Source organism: Battus philenor, unplaced genomic scaffold (assembly GCF_028537555.1).
Source record: "Battus philenor isolate CCGP_79_NKW_IND1 unplaced genomic scaffold, ilBatPhil1.0.hap1 SCAF_4, whole genome shotgun sequence".
Lineage (NCBI taxonomy): Eukaryota > Metazoa > Arthropoda > Insecta > Lepidoptera > Papilionidae > Battus > Battus philenor.
This window is the reverse complement of record NW_027181704.1, coordinates 11264978-11278503: the sequence shown is the minus strand read 5'-3', so window position 1 is coordinate 11278503 and position 13526 is coordinate 11264978. Positions and strand designations below refer to the sequence as shown.

General features: G+C 31.1%; 1 protein-coding gene across 1 annotated transcript; it reads right to left on the bottom strand.

Moving 5' to 3' along the window:
- Positions 1–1228: 1228 nt before the first annotated feature.
- On the bottom strand, positions 1229–12371 carry LOC137928842 (epoxide hydrolase 3-like). The gene is made up of 6 exons (XM_068771833.1): positions 12108–12371; positions 4253–4377; positions 3583–3695; positions 3043–3211; positions 1802–1950; positions 1229–1620 (listed from the first exon to the last, which is right to left on the bottom strand). The coding sequence occupies exons 1-6, from the start codon at positions 12303–12305 to the stop codon at positions 1355–1357; spliced, it is 1020 nt and encodes a 339-aa protein (XP_068627934.1). The 5' UTR covers positions 12306–12371; the 3' UTR covers positions 1229–1354.
- Positions 12372–13526: the final 1155 nt, after the last annotated feature.

The window sequence follows — 13526 nt, the reverse complement described above, 5'->3', positions numbered from 1 at the left end:
TTGGTTATCACAGTTGTCAGAGTTGAATAAATATGACGTCACAATATATAGTAATGTCATAGTTTTTAAATACAAACAGCATTATTAACACTTGCCTGCCAAACTTGAGTTTTATTTTTTGTTTCTGAGTGATGGATCTGGGTTATTGTAAGAGTTTTTACACATAGCCGCCGAGATTCGTAACTGAAATTTTTCAGTGTCTGTAAAATCAGGTTTCGGAGGTATGGAATGGTATAATGTTTATCTTTCGATAGTTTTTTTTAATACTGAATATGAACCATCGAATTAAGTATAAAGTAAAAAAAGTACAACAAGGAGATTTCGCGCACGATTTTGTATGTCGCTCTAATGTTTCATTTTGTCACAATTGACTCTGACAAGTGTGTAGACTCTAGGCGGAGAAGTATGCATACGCGCATAAAGCGAGCTAATTATCGTATAAAGATAGATTAAGGTATACGATGTCATAATAAAAATAGGTTGGGATAAATACTTACTAACAAGAAATTAATGTAAAGGCATTAGAGTAGAACCAAGAACTTATAATTTTTAGTTTTTCCAGACATTGTTGTTACAATATTTAAAACGAATTTATTCCAAAAATCACGCCAGGTCGTAGAAAATGGAAAGAGAACATAACTACAAGAGAACGCGTCCTCGCCATGTAAGTGGCCAATGTAGACTGACATTTTGACATCATGTAAACGCATCCTTAGCTTGTTACGATAATTATCTAATGAGACAGGTTGTGCATTTTCTTGTAAAAAATCTATTCAACGAATATAGTGCGATAGTTTTTAAAATATTGTATTCTATTTTTAGTTTCTATCTTTATATGTAGAACGTGGTCACATATTACATTGAAGATAAAGCCTAAAATGAAGTTAAAAACGATTGTTTAATCATAAAAAAAGCTTATCTTGGATCCTATTAGTTTATTCATCTACACCTTAAGCAATGTGAAGACAAATTCTCTGATAAACTCACGACCACACTTTCCCTTTGGTAGAAATAAAGTGAAAATCGAAAGTGACGAAATCGAAAATGCCGACGATAATCATTGTATTGGTATTTTAGATTTTAATAGTTTTTTATTAACTTCATTTAATTATACTCGTTAGAGTTTTTATTTCATTAATTTAAAGGTTAAATTTTATTTTCAGTAAACACCAATGTAAATTTTAATTTAAAGTTTTATTAACATTTTTTTATGAAAATGTGTTGAAATACAAATCCAACCTACAAAGTATTATATATTTTATAAAAAGAAGTTTTGGTAAATTATAACCATTTACAACCATTCATTGAATATTTTTTGATTCTACAAAGAATATAGTACATTTACATCTCAAGTCTACATATTATGTTTAGTCAGAAAATCTTTAATGATTGTATTAATCTTCTCTGGAGACTCCTGTTGTAAGAAATGATAGCAATTCTCTACTAACATAGTTTCGATATATTTGTATTCATTTTTTACGCGTTTTAATAAATTTTGGCCAATAAATGGATCATGCTCTCCATTTGCAATAAGCATAGGTATATTTTCATTTTTATATTTTTCAGGCGATGTCACTTGGAAGTTTGCACGATAGTAGTTTATGGGCGGCGTGAGTGCATCTGAAAAAATAAATGTTATAAATAATAATATTACGTAAATAATAATTAAAGACAGAAAAAAATAATTACAAACAAAATATGTGTTATGATAAGTTTAATTATGAATGTTTTTGTAGGTATTTTACAGTAAAATAAATCAAAATCATAAAACAAAATAATATTCTTTGTACGTAATACTTACATTGCTTTCGGAACCAATATTTGTAACATTCAATATCGCTATCTTTAACTGTCGTATTTTTATGTTTAAAAAGAATATCAAACATCTGCAAGTCATTCATTTGTACTATCAGCTCGGGAAGCATCGGTAGGCGGTAAAAGAAAATGTACCTGGAAATAGTTATATTACTATTAAAAGATTAAACTTCGACCGATGAATATCGAAGAGTGGCTCGTCTGAAGTAATAGTGGACACACAATAGTGTGAGCACATCGTTTGTGCAACTTGCGGCCGTAGGAATCGAAAGGTTCTAGATTGGCGACTGAAAGGGCTGGCAGACGCGGCGTTGGTAGGCGCCTACTGGATGATCTTTAGAGAAGATCAATGTGTCGCAGTGTGCGTCTACAAGCTAGTATGATAATGATGATTGTGAAAATTCTTTGACAATTATTGACATTTATAAATATTAAGAATAGTCTTACTTGCAGCTCATTAAATAGCAAACATTCTTAAAGCCTAATATTGCTGTTCGAGCAATGTACGAGTGTGAGAAACGTGCATACAACCTCGAAACCAGCAAACAATGCTTCTATTACTTTGCTATAGTAATGCTATTTGCAGATTAGCATTTTCAGGGTTAGAAGCCAAAAACATTCCACTTTTTAGTCTAGAATTTATGGTTAGAGCCATTAATTTTGTAACTGGCTGTAGTAGTAATAAGTAATAATACATAACCTTATAATAACATAGTAAAGAAAAAGCATTTTCTATATCAAATATCTGATGACAAAAATAATTATTGTATATTATCTGTCCTTGTTGACTTTGTACTAGTGTAAGTTATTGGCCAGTCGCATTCGAAAAGAAAAAATAAATGAATGTAACGTGTTTAAGAGTGTCTCACTGCCGAATGAATAATTTTATACAGAGTGAACTGGAAATATGTGTAAAGGTTTAAAAGCCTATTGCTGACAAATGAGTTATACATTTACCCCTTTAAAGCCTTCATACTTATAACCAATCATCCTATGTACAAATAAATAATATTAGTGTATTCTTAATATGCAAAACCTTTACAAAATTTCAATAAAGCAGTATCCGCTTATTGACTGTAACGTTTTCGTTTTTGATTAACGAAGATTAGTGTCTCCATCACTGAATATTGTGAACTAGGCGGTTATAATTCTTGTAAGTTTTTGCACTAATTTCCAATAATTACGTATTTCGTTAATAACTATAAATAAAGGAAATAATATGAATACCATGATTTCTTTCTTTGATCAGGATTTTCCCAAACTTCCTGTGTCCACGCTTCTACAGACGTAGTTCCAAGCAATATCAAAGCTTCCAAAGCCTCGGGGTGCACGTCGCGAAACTTTGTGGCAATTATGCCACCCCAGTCATGCGCCACCAGGATACATTTCTTTCGACCTTAAACATAATGAAACTAAAATAAAATTACACCGACAACAAAGGAGTATGTATGTAAAGTACATTTGCTGTCAATTAATGTATGGAACACTTTGTCCAAAAATTAATTGTTTCAGTGATAAATATTGTAGTGATAATACAGTAAGAGAAAAAGCGTTTTCAAGATTCTGATTACCATATATTAAAATTAATTGTTTTTAATCTATCCTCGTAGACTTTGTACTGTCAGACGTTATTGAATTATCGCGTTCAACAAAAATAATTACGTAATATTTTTCAGAGTGAACACTTTAAACCGAGTGATTGAAAATAGGTGTGAAGATTTAATGTATTTGCCCCACAATTATACCGAAATTAACAAATGATTTTACCTAATTTTTGTAGAAGATCGTGCACGTCTTCCACCAGTAACTCCATTTTATACGAAGACACGCCTTCAGGTCGCTCTGAATCACCAAAACCTCGCATGTCTACAGCAACACACCTGTAATATAATTGTTTAGTATCTATAAACACGTACAGTAAAATTACCATAAGTTGTTTTAAAGCCTACATATGTGATAATAAACAATTTGTTAAGACATTATATAACAATGATGTGTATCCAGACATAATTGCGAAAGACATTTGAGCGACGGACTGTTGGCCGTCACACATTGACGAAGTGACAACTGCCGAACAGCATATTCATCGATAATAATAGACGGTTAACCTTTATTTTATTTTAATATATTGCGTTCATATCAGAAAAAGTTATTCATCATTTATGCAACAAATATCACATAATTCTTGTGTCTGTTGGCTATTTGTAACAGGACAGTATCAAATAACTACGTTAGATCCTACCTCAGTTTACTTGAAACTTTGTCTAAATTAAATTCGACAATTAAAAACACATTGTGTTATGAATCGCACAAGATATTTTTATAAATACCTATAAATTCGACGGAGCTTTATTGCAACCTTGTAGTTAAAAATTACGTGACTTGGCGTTGTAATGTTATATTTATTCAAATTATAATAATTGAATTTGACTCTTACCAGTAATCTTTATTAAACTCTACAATTTGATGCCGCCATGAATACCAAAACTCTGGAAATCCGTGAAGAAATAACATGAGCGGCTTAGATGGGTCACCGCTTTCCACATAATGGAATTTTATATTCTGAAAGAAAATAAATAATATTTTATAATCAAATTTAAATCATTTATAAATGTAACAATTATTCTTATTAATAAACAAGACCTGCAGATTTAAACATTTTTTTATTTGACCACTAGCTGACTCGGCAGACGTCGTCCAGTCTTATCAATGAATAATCAATTCGAAACTTAATAAACAAAAGTGTTTATTATAATGTTTTTAATACACAACATTTTAGTTCTATTTTCTTGTTCGTAAATAACATAATATTAAACATTTATAACTAGCCATTTGAAAAAAAAAATTATGGAAAAAAAAAACCGCACCGATAATTGTTTTTTTTTTTCGTAAAAACCTTATAAAGTATTAGGTAACACACGACTTGCACATTTATAGGTCTGCACGACTTATTTCTGCGAGAACAAGTCAAATAGAAATCTGTAGGCGAAAGAAGTAACCGTTTTAGCCTATGAAATTAGCGCGCATAACATATCTACATTGTTCCAGAAGATTCTGGAGTTGAGAACTCGTACCGGCAAGCGCAGCGTAAGATGACCTCCCATAAGGGAAACAGGCGATCTTCTAACGGCACTCGAAAAGCGCTGGATACAAGCCGCTTTTAACCGGTATTATTGGAAACCTATAGGGAGGCTTATGTCTAACAGACATCGTATTGATGAAGTTATGATGATGATTAAAGCGTTTAGAACTTCACCGAGTTTAAGATGAAAAACCATTGAAGGCGCTTAGCTTACTCCGCTATGCAGTTACTAATATTGGGGGCCCTCTGAGGAGGCTTGGGCGGTTACATTATTTATTTCAACGGTTAAAAAGGCTGTTTGGTAGGCCAAAGAGAAGTAAAAAAAAGCTCAATCGGTTGCTTTCATATTAGACGGATAATAAATCATACGGTCCACTAATAGCAATATGGTGCATTTCACAGTTAGAAAATACGAAAACATAAGCAAATATTTTACTGGTATAATCACGTTTTGACTATTTAGAATTGAACAGGAATGTTTAAACACTACTAAAATCTGTGGTGTTACTATCTAGACAAGCTCTAAATTATTTTGAGGGACGTTCAAATAATATTTCATTTGTATTTAATTCATCATCCATGATTTCATCATCTTTCAGTCATAGAGCGTTCACTGCTTAACATAAGCCTCCTTCATAAATTTCCAATAGGACCAGTTATAGGCGGTTCTCGTAGAAAAATGCCAAGAAATGGCTGAATATGGAATACGACATTAATATTTAGCGAATTGGACACAATCTTAAACTCAAGGCTTTAGTTTGAAAGTAAGAAGTTTCCTTTATTATACAAAAGCCATAACTTATAAACCTTTACGATTATTACTTATGTGATGTAACCTATACTAACGAGTCTATGTACAGTTTGGACGTGTACACCTATTATTTAGCTATATATCTTGTACAATCATAAAGTGTTGTGGTTAGAAATACATTGAACTGTAATATGTACAGTAGTTCACAAATAAAGATCGTGTTATCTTCTAAAGTTGTGTAAATTGATCGTATCGTTTGTAAGAAGGTCACTCTAAGTATACCAATAATGAATTATCTGATAAGTAAAGAAAGAAGTCAATATGCACGGACGGCAAGAGTTTCTCTATTTGCATTCCAAATAGTACGCCACCGATTTTGAGTAATCAGTGTCATCACCATAATCGTAGGTAGTTTTATAATATTAGTAAATTATTTATCTGTTAATAAATTCAATAAATTTATTAAGTACAAATTCTGCCAAAAGGTATATTACTCTATTTTAGAGTGTTTTCATAGTAAATATGTTCGTAAATGAATTGTTCTAACTTAAAGGAAAAAAAATTGTTAATAGCATAATAAAAAAGAAAAAGATATTACAAATTCCACTGAGTTTCTTGTCAGTTCTTCTCAATATAACGTAAACTTAATTTTAAGTTGACAAATTAAATTATTGTAATTATGTTATATTTCATCGTGTAAGAAAGCTATTTTGATTTTAACTACATCATTTAAGCTGTATCGTCTACTGCTGGACATATTGAAAAGACCTATTGAAAGCGGTCTGCACCTAGCGTCTTTCGACAACCTAAGGGTCGTCCTGTTCAACTTATATGTTGGACATCCTACGTTGCACTGCCGTGATCAGTAAATTAAATCGGTATGAACATAAAAAAATTAAATTGCCAGACATAGATACAGAAGTATAAAAAAGCTTCATAAAATAAGTACAATATAACCACAACTGGTTCTGGCTTGATTTTACGATGACTTGTTACAACTGAAAGGTCGTCGTTGTCGTCTGAGCCTATAAACGCCCACTGCAAGGTATAGGCCTACATCAAACGGAACGTATCATAATCGTAACACTTTATAGAAGAGGTGATGATCGCAGTGTGGTACTATGGTACGCAGCTTCCCATCTTCTAGATACTGGTTTTGTGGGCTGTACCAATCTTATATAATTAATGCACAAAGTGTCAAAGTGTGAATTATATACAAAACTATATACCGAGAATCGAACTAGCAAATCTGAGTCCTCTGCCGCTGGGCACCATTGCGCAACTGATAGGTATGTAATATATTTGAACTTGGTACAGCCATGTGAGCCCGTAAGTAAACCTGAACCTCGACTTTCCACGTTAAGATTTGCTCGAGAGCACGTATAAATGACATTTTTGTTCGATTTTCCAAGATGTTTTTACATTACTACGTTGTTATTTATTTTCTTTATTTATACACAGTCACGAGGTGTTTTTAGAAATTGGTGTTATTCGTGGTGGCAGAAAACGACTCTTTACGAACTTTCAAAGTAAAATAAATGATGTTTTCTGTTAGTGCGGGAACAAATTCCATCTTTATCTACAGTAATGCATATGCAATGGTATGCGGCATGAAACATGCAAGAAGTACTCAGTTCGCTGGCTTGATTTAATCTTATAAAATCTGTACAACGTTTTCCAATTAGACGGAATACATAAATAACAATACATGAGAGAAAAAACTGTTAAAAATCAAAGTTATGTTCGTGGAAGAAATAAAAAGTCAAGTAAAGACGACAAAAAATTGAACATTCAAAAAGAGTGCTAAATTTTTCTGTCACGACTAAGACGGTTCTATTTTAATTCTAGTATTTTCAATAAAATATGAGCAGTATGTGTATTTATTTGTTATATTAATAATTTGTATAGGATGTAATAGTTTCTCGGTTCAATTTGAAATACATTTGTACAACACATTTGAGGTATCGGCTCATTTGTTTATCAAGCAAATAAACAATCTTACAAGAATAGATGTAAATACCACAGAGTAAAGGCGTTTAAACACATTACGATTCGACTTCGGAAACACGTACATGCGTTGTTTCGCTTTCTAGTTGACGATCCGCGCTGGATTCTCATGTATACCGGTTTCTAATTGGTAGCTAACAAGGGAACGTTATGTGCAATTTTTTTATGAATACTGTGTTAATTTTTATTTCCGGTTGCAAGTAGACTTTAAAACTTTTTTAATTTTTCCATTTAATTTTTATAGCAAATGGACTTAACATTAACCACTTTCCCGTTATTAGTAAGGAATTATTTAACTCTATAACTCATTCATACTTTTTTCAGAACCCAAGTCATATTTGAAAAAAACAAACAGGCAAACTTTTGCATTTATTTCACGTGACACACATCTCTTTTTGGGGATAAAAACGTGGCCAACATTTAACTAGATAGCAATTCTTGTGCACATTTTGAGTTAAAACATACATACGTGTTCAAATTTAAATAATATTACTATAACCAATTTTTTAACGTAATTCACATAACAAAAAACATATTTAAATCTCTCATTATCATCATTTCAACTGTACGTAGGTAACTGCACCCTTAGATTTCTCATAAGACCAATAGGTTTAAAGCTTCCAAAGACTTTGACAAGGTCGTACGTCCGCCTTAAGAGAAAACATCGTACTCTGGGCTTGCTGGTCTCCACGCCAAAATCTAAAGGCCCCAATAGCTATCTGTTCTGTGCACAATTTGGCCGGCCCACTGTCGCATCTTTAGGCTAAAGGATTTTAAAAACGTAATAAAACTTTTATCCAAAAAAAATATCAATTTCATTTCCAATAATTACATAAACTAATTTATTTTACTCTTCTTCTTAAAGAGATTCACTATCTAAGCCGATTCACAGTGGCAGCCCAGCGTTAGAGGACTGAGACGCGAACGTAGCGGGTTCGATTTCCGTGATAAAATCTTAATACACACTTTGTGTATTAATTATATGGGATTGCCACTGCTCACAGACGATTCCCAAAGGATGGGCAACACCGTTCTTGGCACACCATAATACCACAAAAGCGAACTGACCTGCCAAACGTGGCGATTATGACATATCCCCCCATAGATATTTTTAGGTAAGGTTTTTGCCTTACAGTGAGCGTCTATTGGCTGAAGTGACGAAGCCGGTAATTGGATTTTAGTTAAGACCGATTATCTATTTCTCAACTACTTTCTCCACGCGAATCGAAAATGCAATTATTAAATTAAGTTATTACTCTTAGCTTCGTAATTAGCCGTGTCATATAACAACAAACCCAATTTAATTGACAGTAAGATACATGTTTGTGGTAGGCCTTCACCAATTGGCAAACAGATCTAAGAAAAATACAGCAGAATAAATTTTTAAATTTGATTTTATATATGTTACAAATGTATTATAACGTTAAATTGACTATAACAACGGTTATATATGTATATATAGGCATGTTAAAAAATCTCTGTCGTTATAAGGTAGAGATTAAACGACCGTGATATTATAAAAAAACCTTAACTAAATAGTATAAGGAAAATACAAACAGAAATTATTCCATTTACGAATATACAAACAATAACACAAACCTAAAGTACGCACAGATAAATTATAATTTTTTTTAATGTATATTTTCTCAATTAAAGTGTTATACGAACTATAATTCAAAATTAGAAATAGTATTCTGTAACAATTGAATCATTTCATATAATGGTGATTGATTATGCGTGTTAAAGGTTTTAAAGGTTAACATATAGCTCATTTGTCAGCAAAAAGGTTTTACATATCGAACCTTTTTCAAATTAACCTGAAAATGATCACTCCAAATTATGTAATATTAATTTATTTTAAAATAATTTATTTTAATATGTAGTGATTCTAAATTTGAAAACGCTTTTTTTTCTATATTTATTTATTGTTTTCGACACCATCGATTTTTGGATTAAATGTACCATAAATTAAATGACAGCAAATGAGTTATACATTCACCGCATTTATAGCTTTTATACCTATAATCACCTTGTATGGCAGTGATATTCCTTTTGTGCCAGTAATATCTCATATTCTTTTGTGGAATACGGAACCGCGAGCCCCGTGATCGTTGAAATTGTGAAAACCATTATTTTTAAAAGCAATAACATATCGAATATCACTGAATATAAATAATATTACACATATAACTATGTAGGTTTTATAAAAAATGTTAATAAATCTTTAAAGATCACCATTTCAAACGAAGGGACGACTACTGCTGCCTTACATTTCATTTTTTCACTGAAGCCTCAAGAAATCTATTCAATTTTAAAATGAATTTTTATAAAAATTAGTCTTTTAAAATTATACACTTCGTTGTAATATAAAAATTTTAATACTTATTTACATTATAAATAAGCATGTAAAGCGATATGTAGGTTTATATACGTGAAATAAAATGGGACATTTTTGTTACTATAAGCTATATACTTTTTAAGTTAAAAAAATGTTATGAGAAAAGTAACCGCCGTCATCATGATGACATATATCGATTAATTTATCGAAAATATAAATAAAATTTTGATAAACATTTATCTTTTAGTGGGTTATAAATTTTGAATTAAGAGCCTGAAATCTAGTGGATATGCTCTTTAACTTAGGCACTGGTGGTATTAAATCGGGGCGGCTCATTTACAACTTGACTAATTAATTTAGTTAATTAATAATTTCGAAATTAGGGATTCGGGAACTCATTCTTCTTCTCCTCAGCCGATAGATGCCCACTGCAAGCGACTTCCCGCGAACTTGACTCTATATCGTTAGTCCACCTAGAGAGAGGCTTACCAACGCCGTATTAGCCATAAATTAATTGTGACGGTGGTTGTGTGATATGTAAAGCTTAAATCACCAATATCATACACACCATTTTTAAAATTTTAGAAAGGATTTGTGTAATATTTAATTGTAACAATTACTAAAGCTACTACTGTCAAGTTAAAAATCAAAAATATCATGTTGAACAGCCCTGTCACATTGGCGGCGGCATATACCGCTGAGAGCGTTGACAGCTTTCCTCTCTCTTTCTCCCCTCGCCGCGAACATACCTAAGCGCGCTACAGCGGTTTCGTTTGCACAATAGAAAGCAGTTATTTTAGCCAAAAACCCCATACAAGGAAAACTAAATAATTTTCAAACTATTAACAAAATAGGTTGCCAAAAAATAGTGAATAAACGTTTTTCTATAAATACGATGACACGCGTTTGTGTAAAATGCAAGCTAGTGAAGATGTCAGTTACGTTGTACAATTATACTTTTTACGCTGAATGTGAAAAACTAAAAGTGACTTTTAAAGATATTCTGTGGAATAAATAACATAGTATTGATTAGATTTACGAGGAAATCCTTCTACTCCAGAACTTCGTTCCCATGTCTTCTATGAATTCTTAATGCATTATCGATTTGTAGTAATCGTCATTAGTAGAGTATATTTAAATTCAAGCAGAAACTTTTACCTATACATGATGATAGTCATATACTGCACAAGGCTAATATTATACTCTCATAGATATAAATTGCTCTTTAACCTCTACCAATAAGCATTGCCTATTATTATATTACTTGGCGATGATTAAAAGCGGCGATATTAAACTTATAGCCTTTTACGGGCATTTTTGTTCCGCCTCTTTTGAAAGTAATATGCACACATACGTATCTAAATTATTTTTAAAAAATGTATTAAAACTGTAATATTTGGAAATAACAATTATTGTTTAAATACATTACGTATAAAAGTTTAAAATTAAAAATTAACTTTGCTTTATGTCGTGCGAATCATCTAAACATCTGTGTCTTTAGTGGTTTTAACATCTTACCATAAGAAACTCAATTACCAAAAACTTGTATATGTACAAAATCTCGTTTGCAGAAAAATAATTAATACCGCTGTTAAAGTATACAAACATATAAATCTTGGAATTGCATTACAAAAAATAATTGATTATTCTATACAAACGGAGATTGTCTTGACAATGACACGGCAAATAAATCGAGCATAAAACGTCTAAGCATAAGATAAAAAAAACGTCATTCTGCCAATAATCAAAGTTTTTATGAAAAATAATGTAGACAAAATATTATATATCTAACGCACATAATTTCTGACTACCAATTCTATTCTTTCAAATAGAAAAAGCAAAATGTCAAAACAACGCTTTCAAATAAAGTACTCATGTACATTAAATCCATGACTGCATAGCCATATTTGTAAAACAATAATTTATCTAATAGATAAACAAAAGATATCTAGCGTATTTACGGAGAAGTTAATAATTATGATTTACTACCATGATTGGTGTCATTACTTATTTCGTTAAAAATATTTAAGGTTGATTATGATCGATGAATTTTCTTTTCGAGTACATTTTTAAAGTGTCTATTTTGAACCTTATATATTCAGCAATGTACTTACATTCGCCTTCACATATTTATGCACACCATATTTTGGATCAGTGAGATTCGCCGGAGGAACCAAGACCAATTTTAATTCCCAGGGATTTTTAAAAGGATTCTTTAAGTAAGCAATAGCTAGACCAAATAGCGTTATAAAGCCATAATATAAGGTTAGAATATTTGAAATTACAAAACGTTTTAAAGCAATCGCACTCATTTTTAGAAAAAAATTGTAGAATATTCACACTTAAATAACAAACAGTCGCCCGCGTTAGCCGGCGGTTCGCGGCTAACTGTTGTCATATGACTTCTAGTTATTAAATTTAAGTGACGAACATAGCACAACAATTAAGCTGTCATGTAGTCTTATACACTGTATGTATATGTTTTTAACCGAGTTTTTTATTGTTTTAAATATCGATATTAAGCAGCGACAAACACAAAATAAAAAGTAACCGTGTTAAAATGATAAAAACATAAAAATTCTAACCTGCCTTTGTAGTAAAGTAAATGTATAATTCCGTTTACTGAAGACAGTAAACATAAGTATAAATAAGGCCTTAATAAATAATAAATAATTATAATAACTTAATAAATAAGGCCTTTATTTTTAACATAAAATCTGTTCGATCGATTCCTATTTTTTAAATATGAGAAGTAGGAGAAAGCAATGTTAGTCCGTTCACTTAGGAGTTAATACAATTTGTAGCGTACCGTGTCCGCCGTTTACCGGCAAACAGACCTACCCAGAGCCGTACGGATTATTACTGTTATAAATATAAAATTTCTGTCTTTAATATTACTTATTTTTTTATATACTTATTTTCGGCTAGTAATTTGAGTTGAGGTAATGGTTTGACATCTCAAACAGATAATTACCAGTAAAGCTCTCCAAATTTTTTAATTATAGTGTAATTAAGTAAATATTTTAATTTCGCTATCTTTTTAACAACTCATCATTATTTTATTTTATAACTACCGAACATATTTATTATATCGCTAATTTGATACTTTGTTGCATACCTATCTTCTTAAACTTCAGTACTTAAAATGACACAATAAGTTAAAGTATATTGCCGAAATAGTTTAAGAAAGAAATATTTTTAAAAATTATTTGAATCACACAATCAAATCAAGTGTAATAAAAATGAAATAAACCAAAGATAATTATCACAAAGCCAATGATCACAAAAATAGTACGGAACTTCTATTCATACACAGAACAATTAAATGTCAGGTCTATGACACAAAAGAGAGACTAGATAAAACAAGAATGTTTTCACAAAACGGAAAATAAAAACTAAAAAGAAACCATTCGAAAATACTATTTTTAAAATACCGTTTTTATTCAATAACTTTTTATAGTTGCTAATGAATTTATAGCACTTTTAACACTTAGTTATTGTTGTATTAAAAATTAACCATACCCAGTTTAAAC

Coding starts and splice junctions, on each gene's coding strand:
- LOC137928842 (XM_068771833.1), bottom strand. CDS start 12,305: ATGAGTGCGATTGCTTTAAAACGTTTTGTAATTTCAAATATTCTAACC. Junction 3,696..4,252: donor GAGTTTAATAAAGATTACTG/GTAAGAGTCAAA, acceptor ATTATATTACAG/GTGTGTTGCTGTAGACATGC. Junction 1,621..1,801: donor ATATTGGTTCCGAAAGCAAT/GTAAGTATTACG, acceptor TTATTTTTTCAG/ATGCACTCACGCCGCCCATA.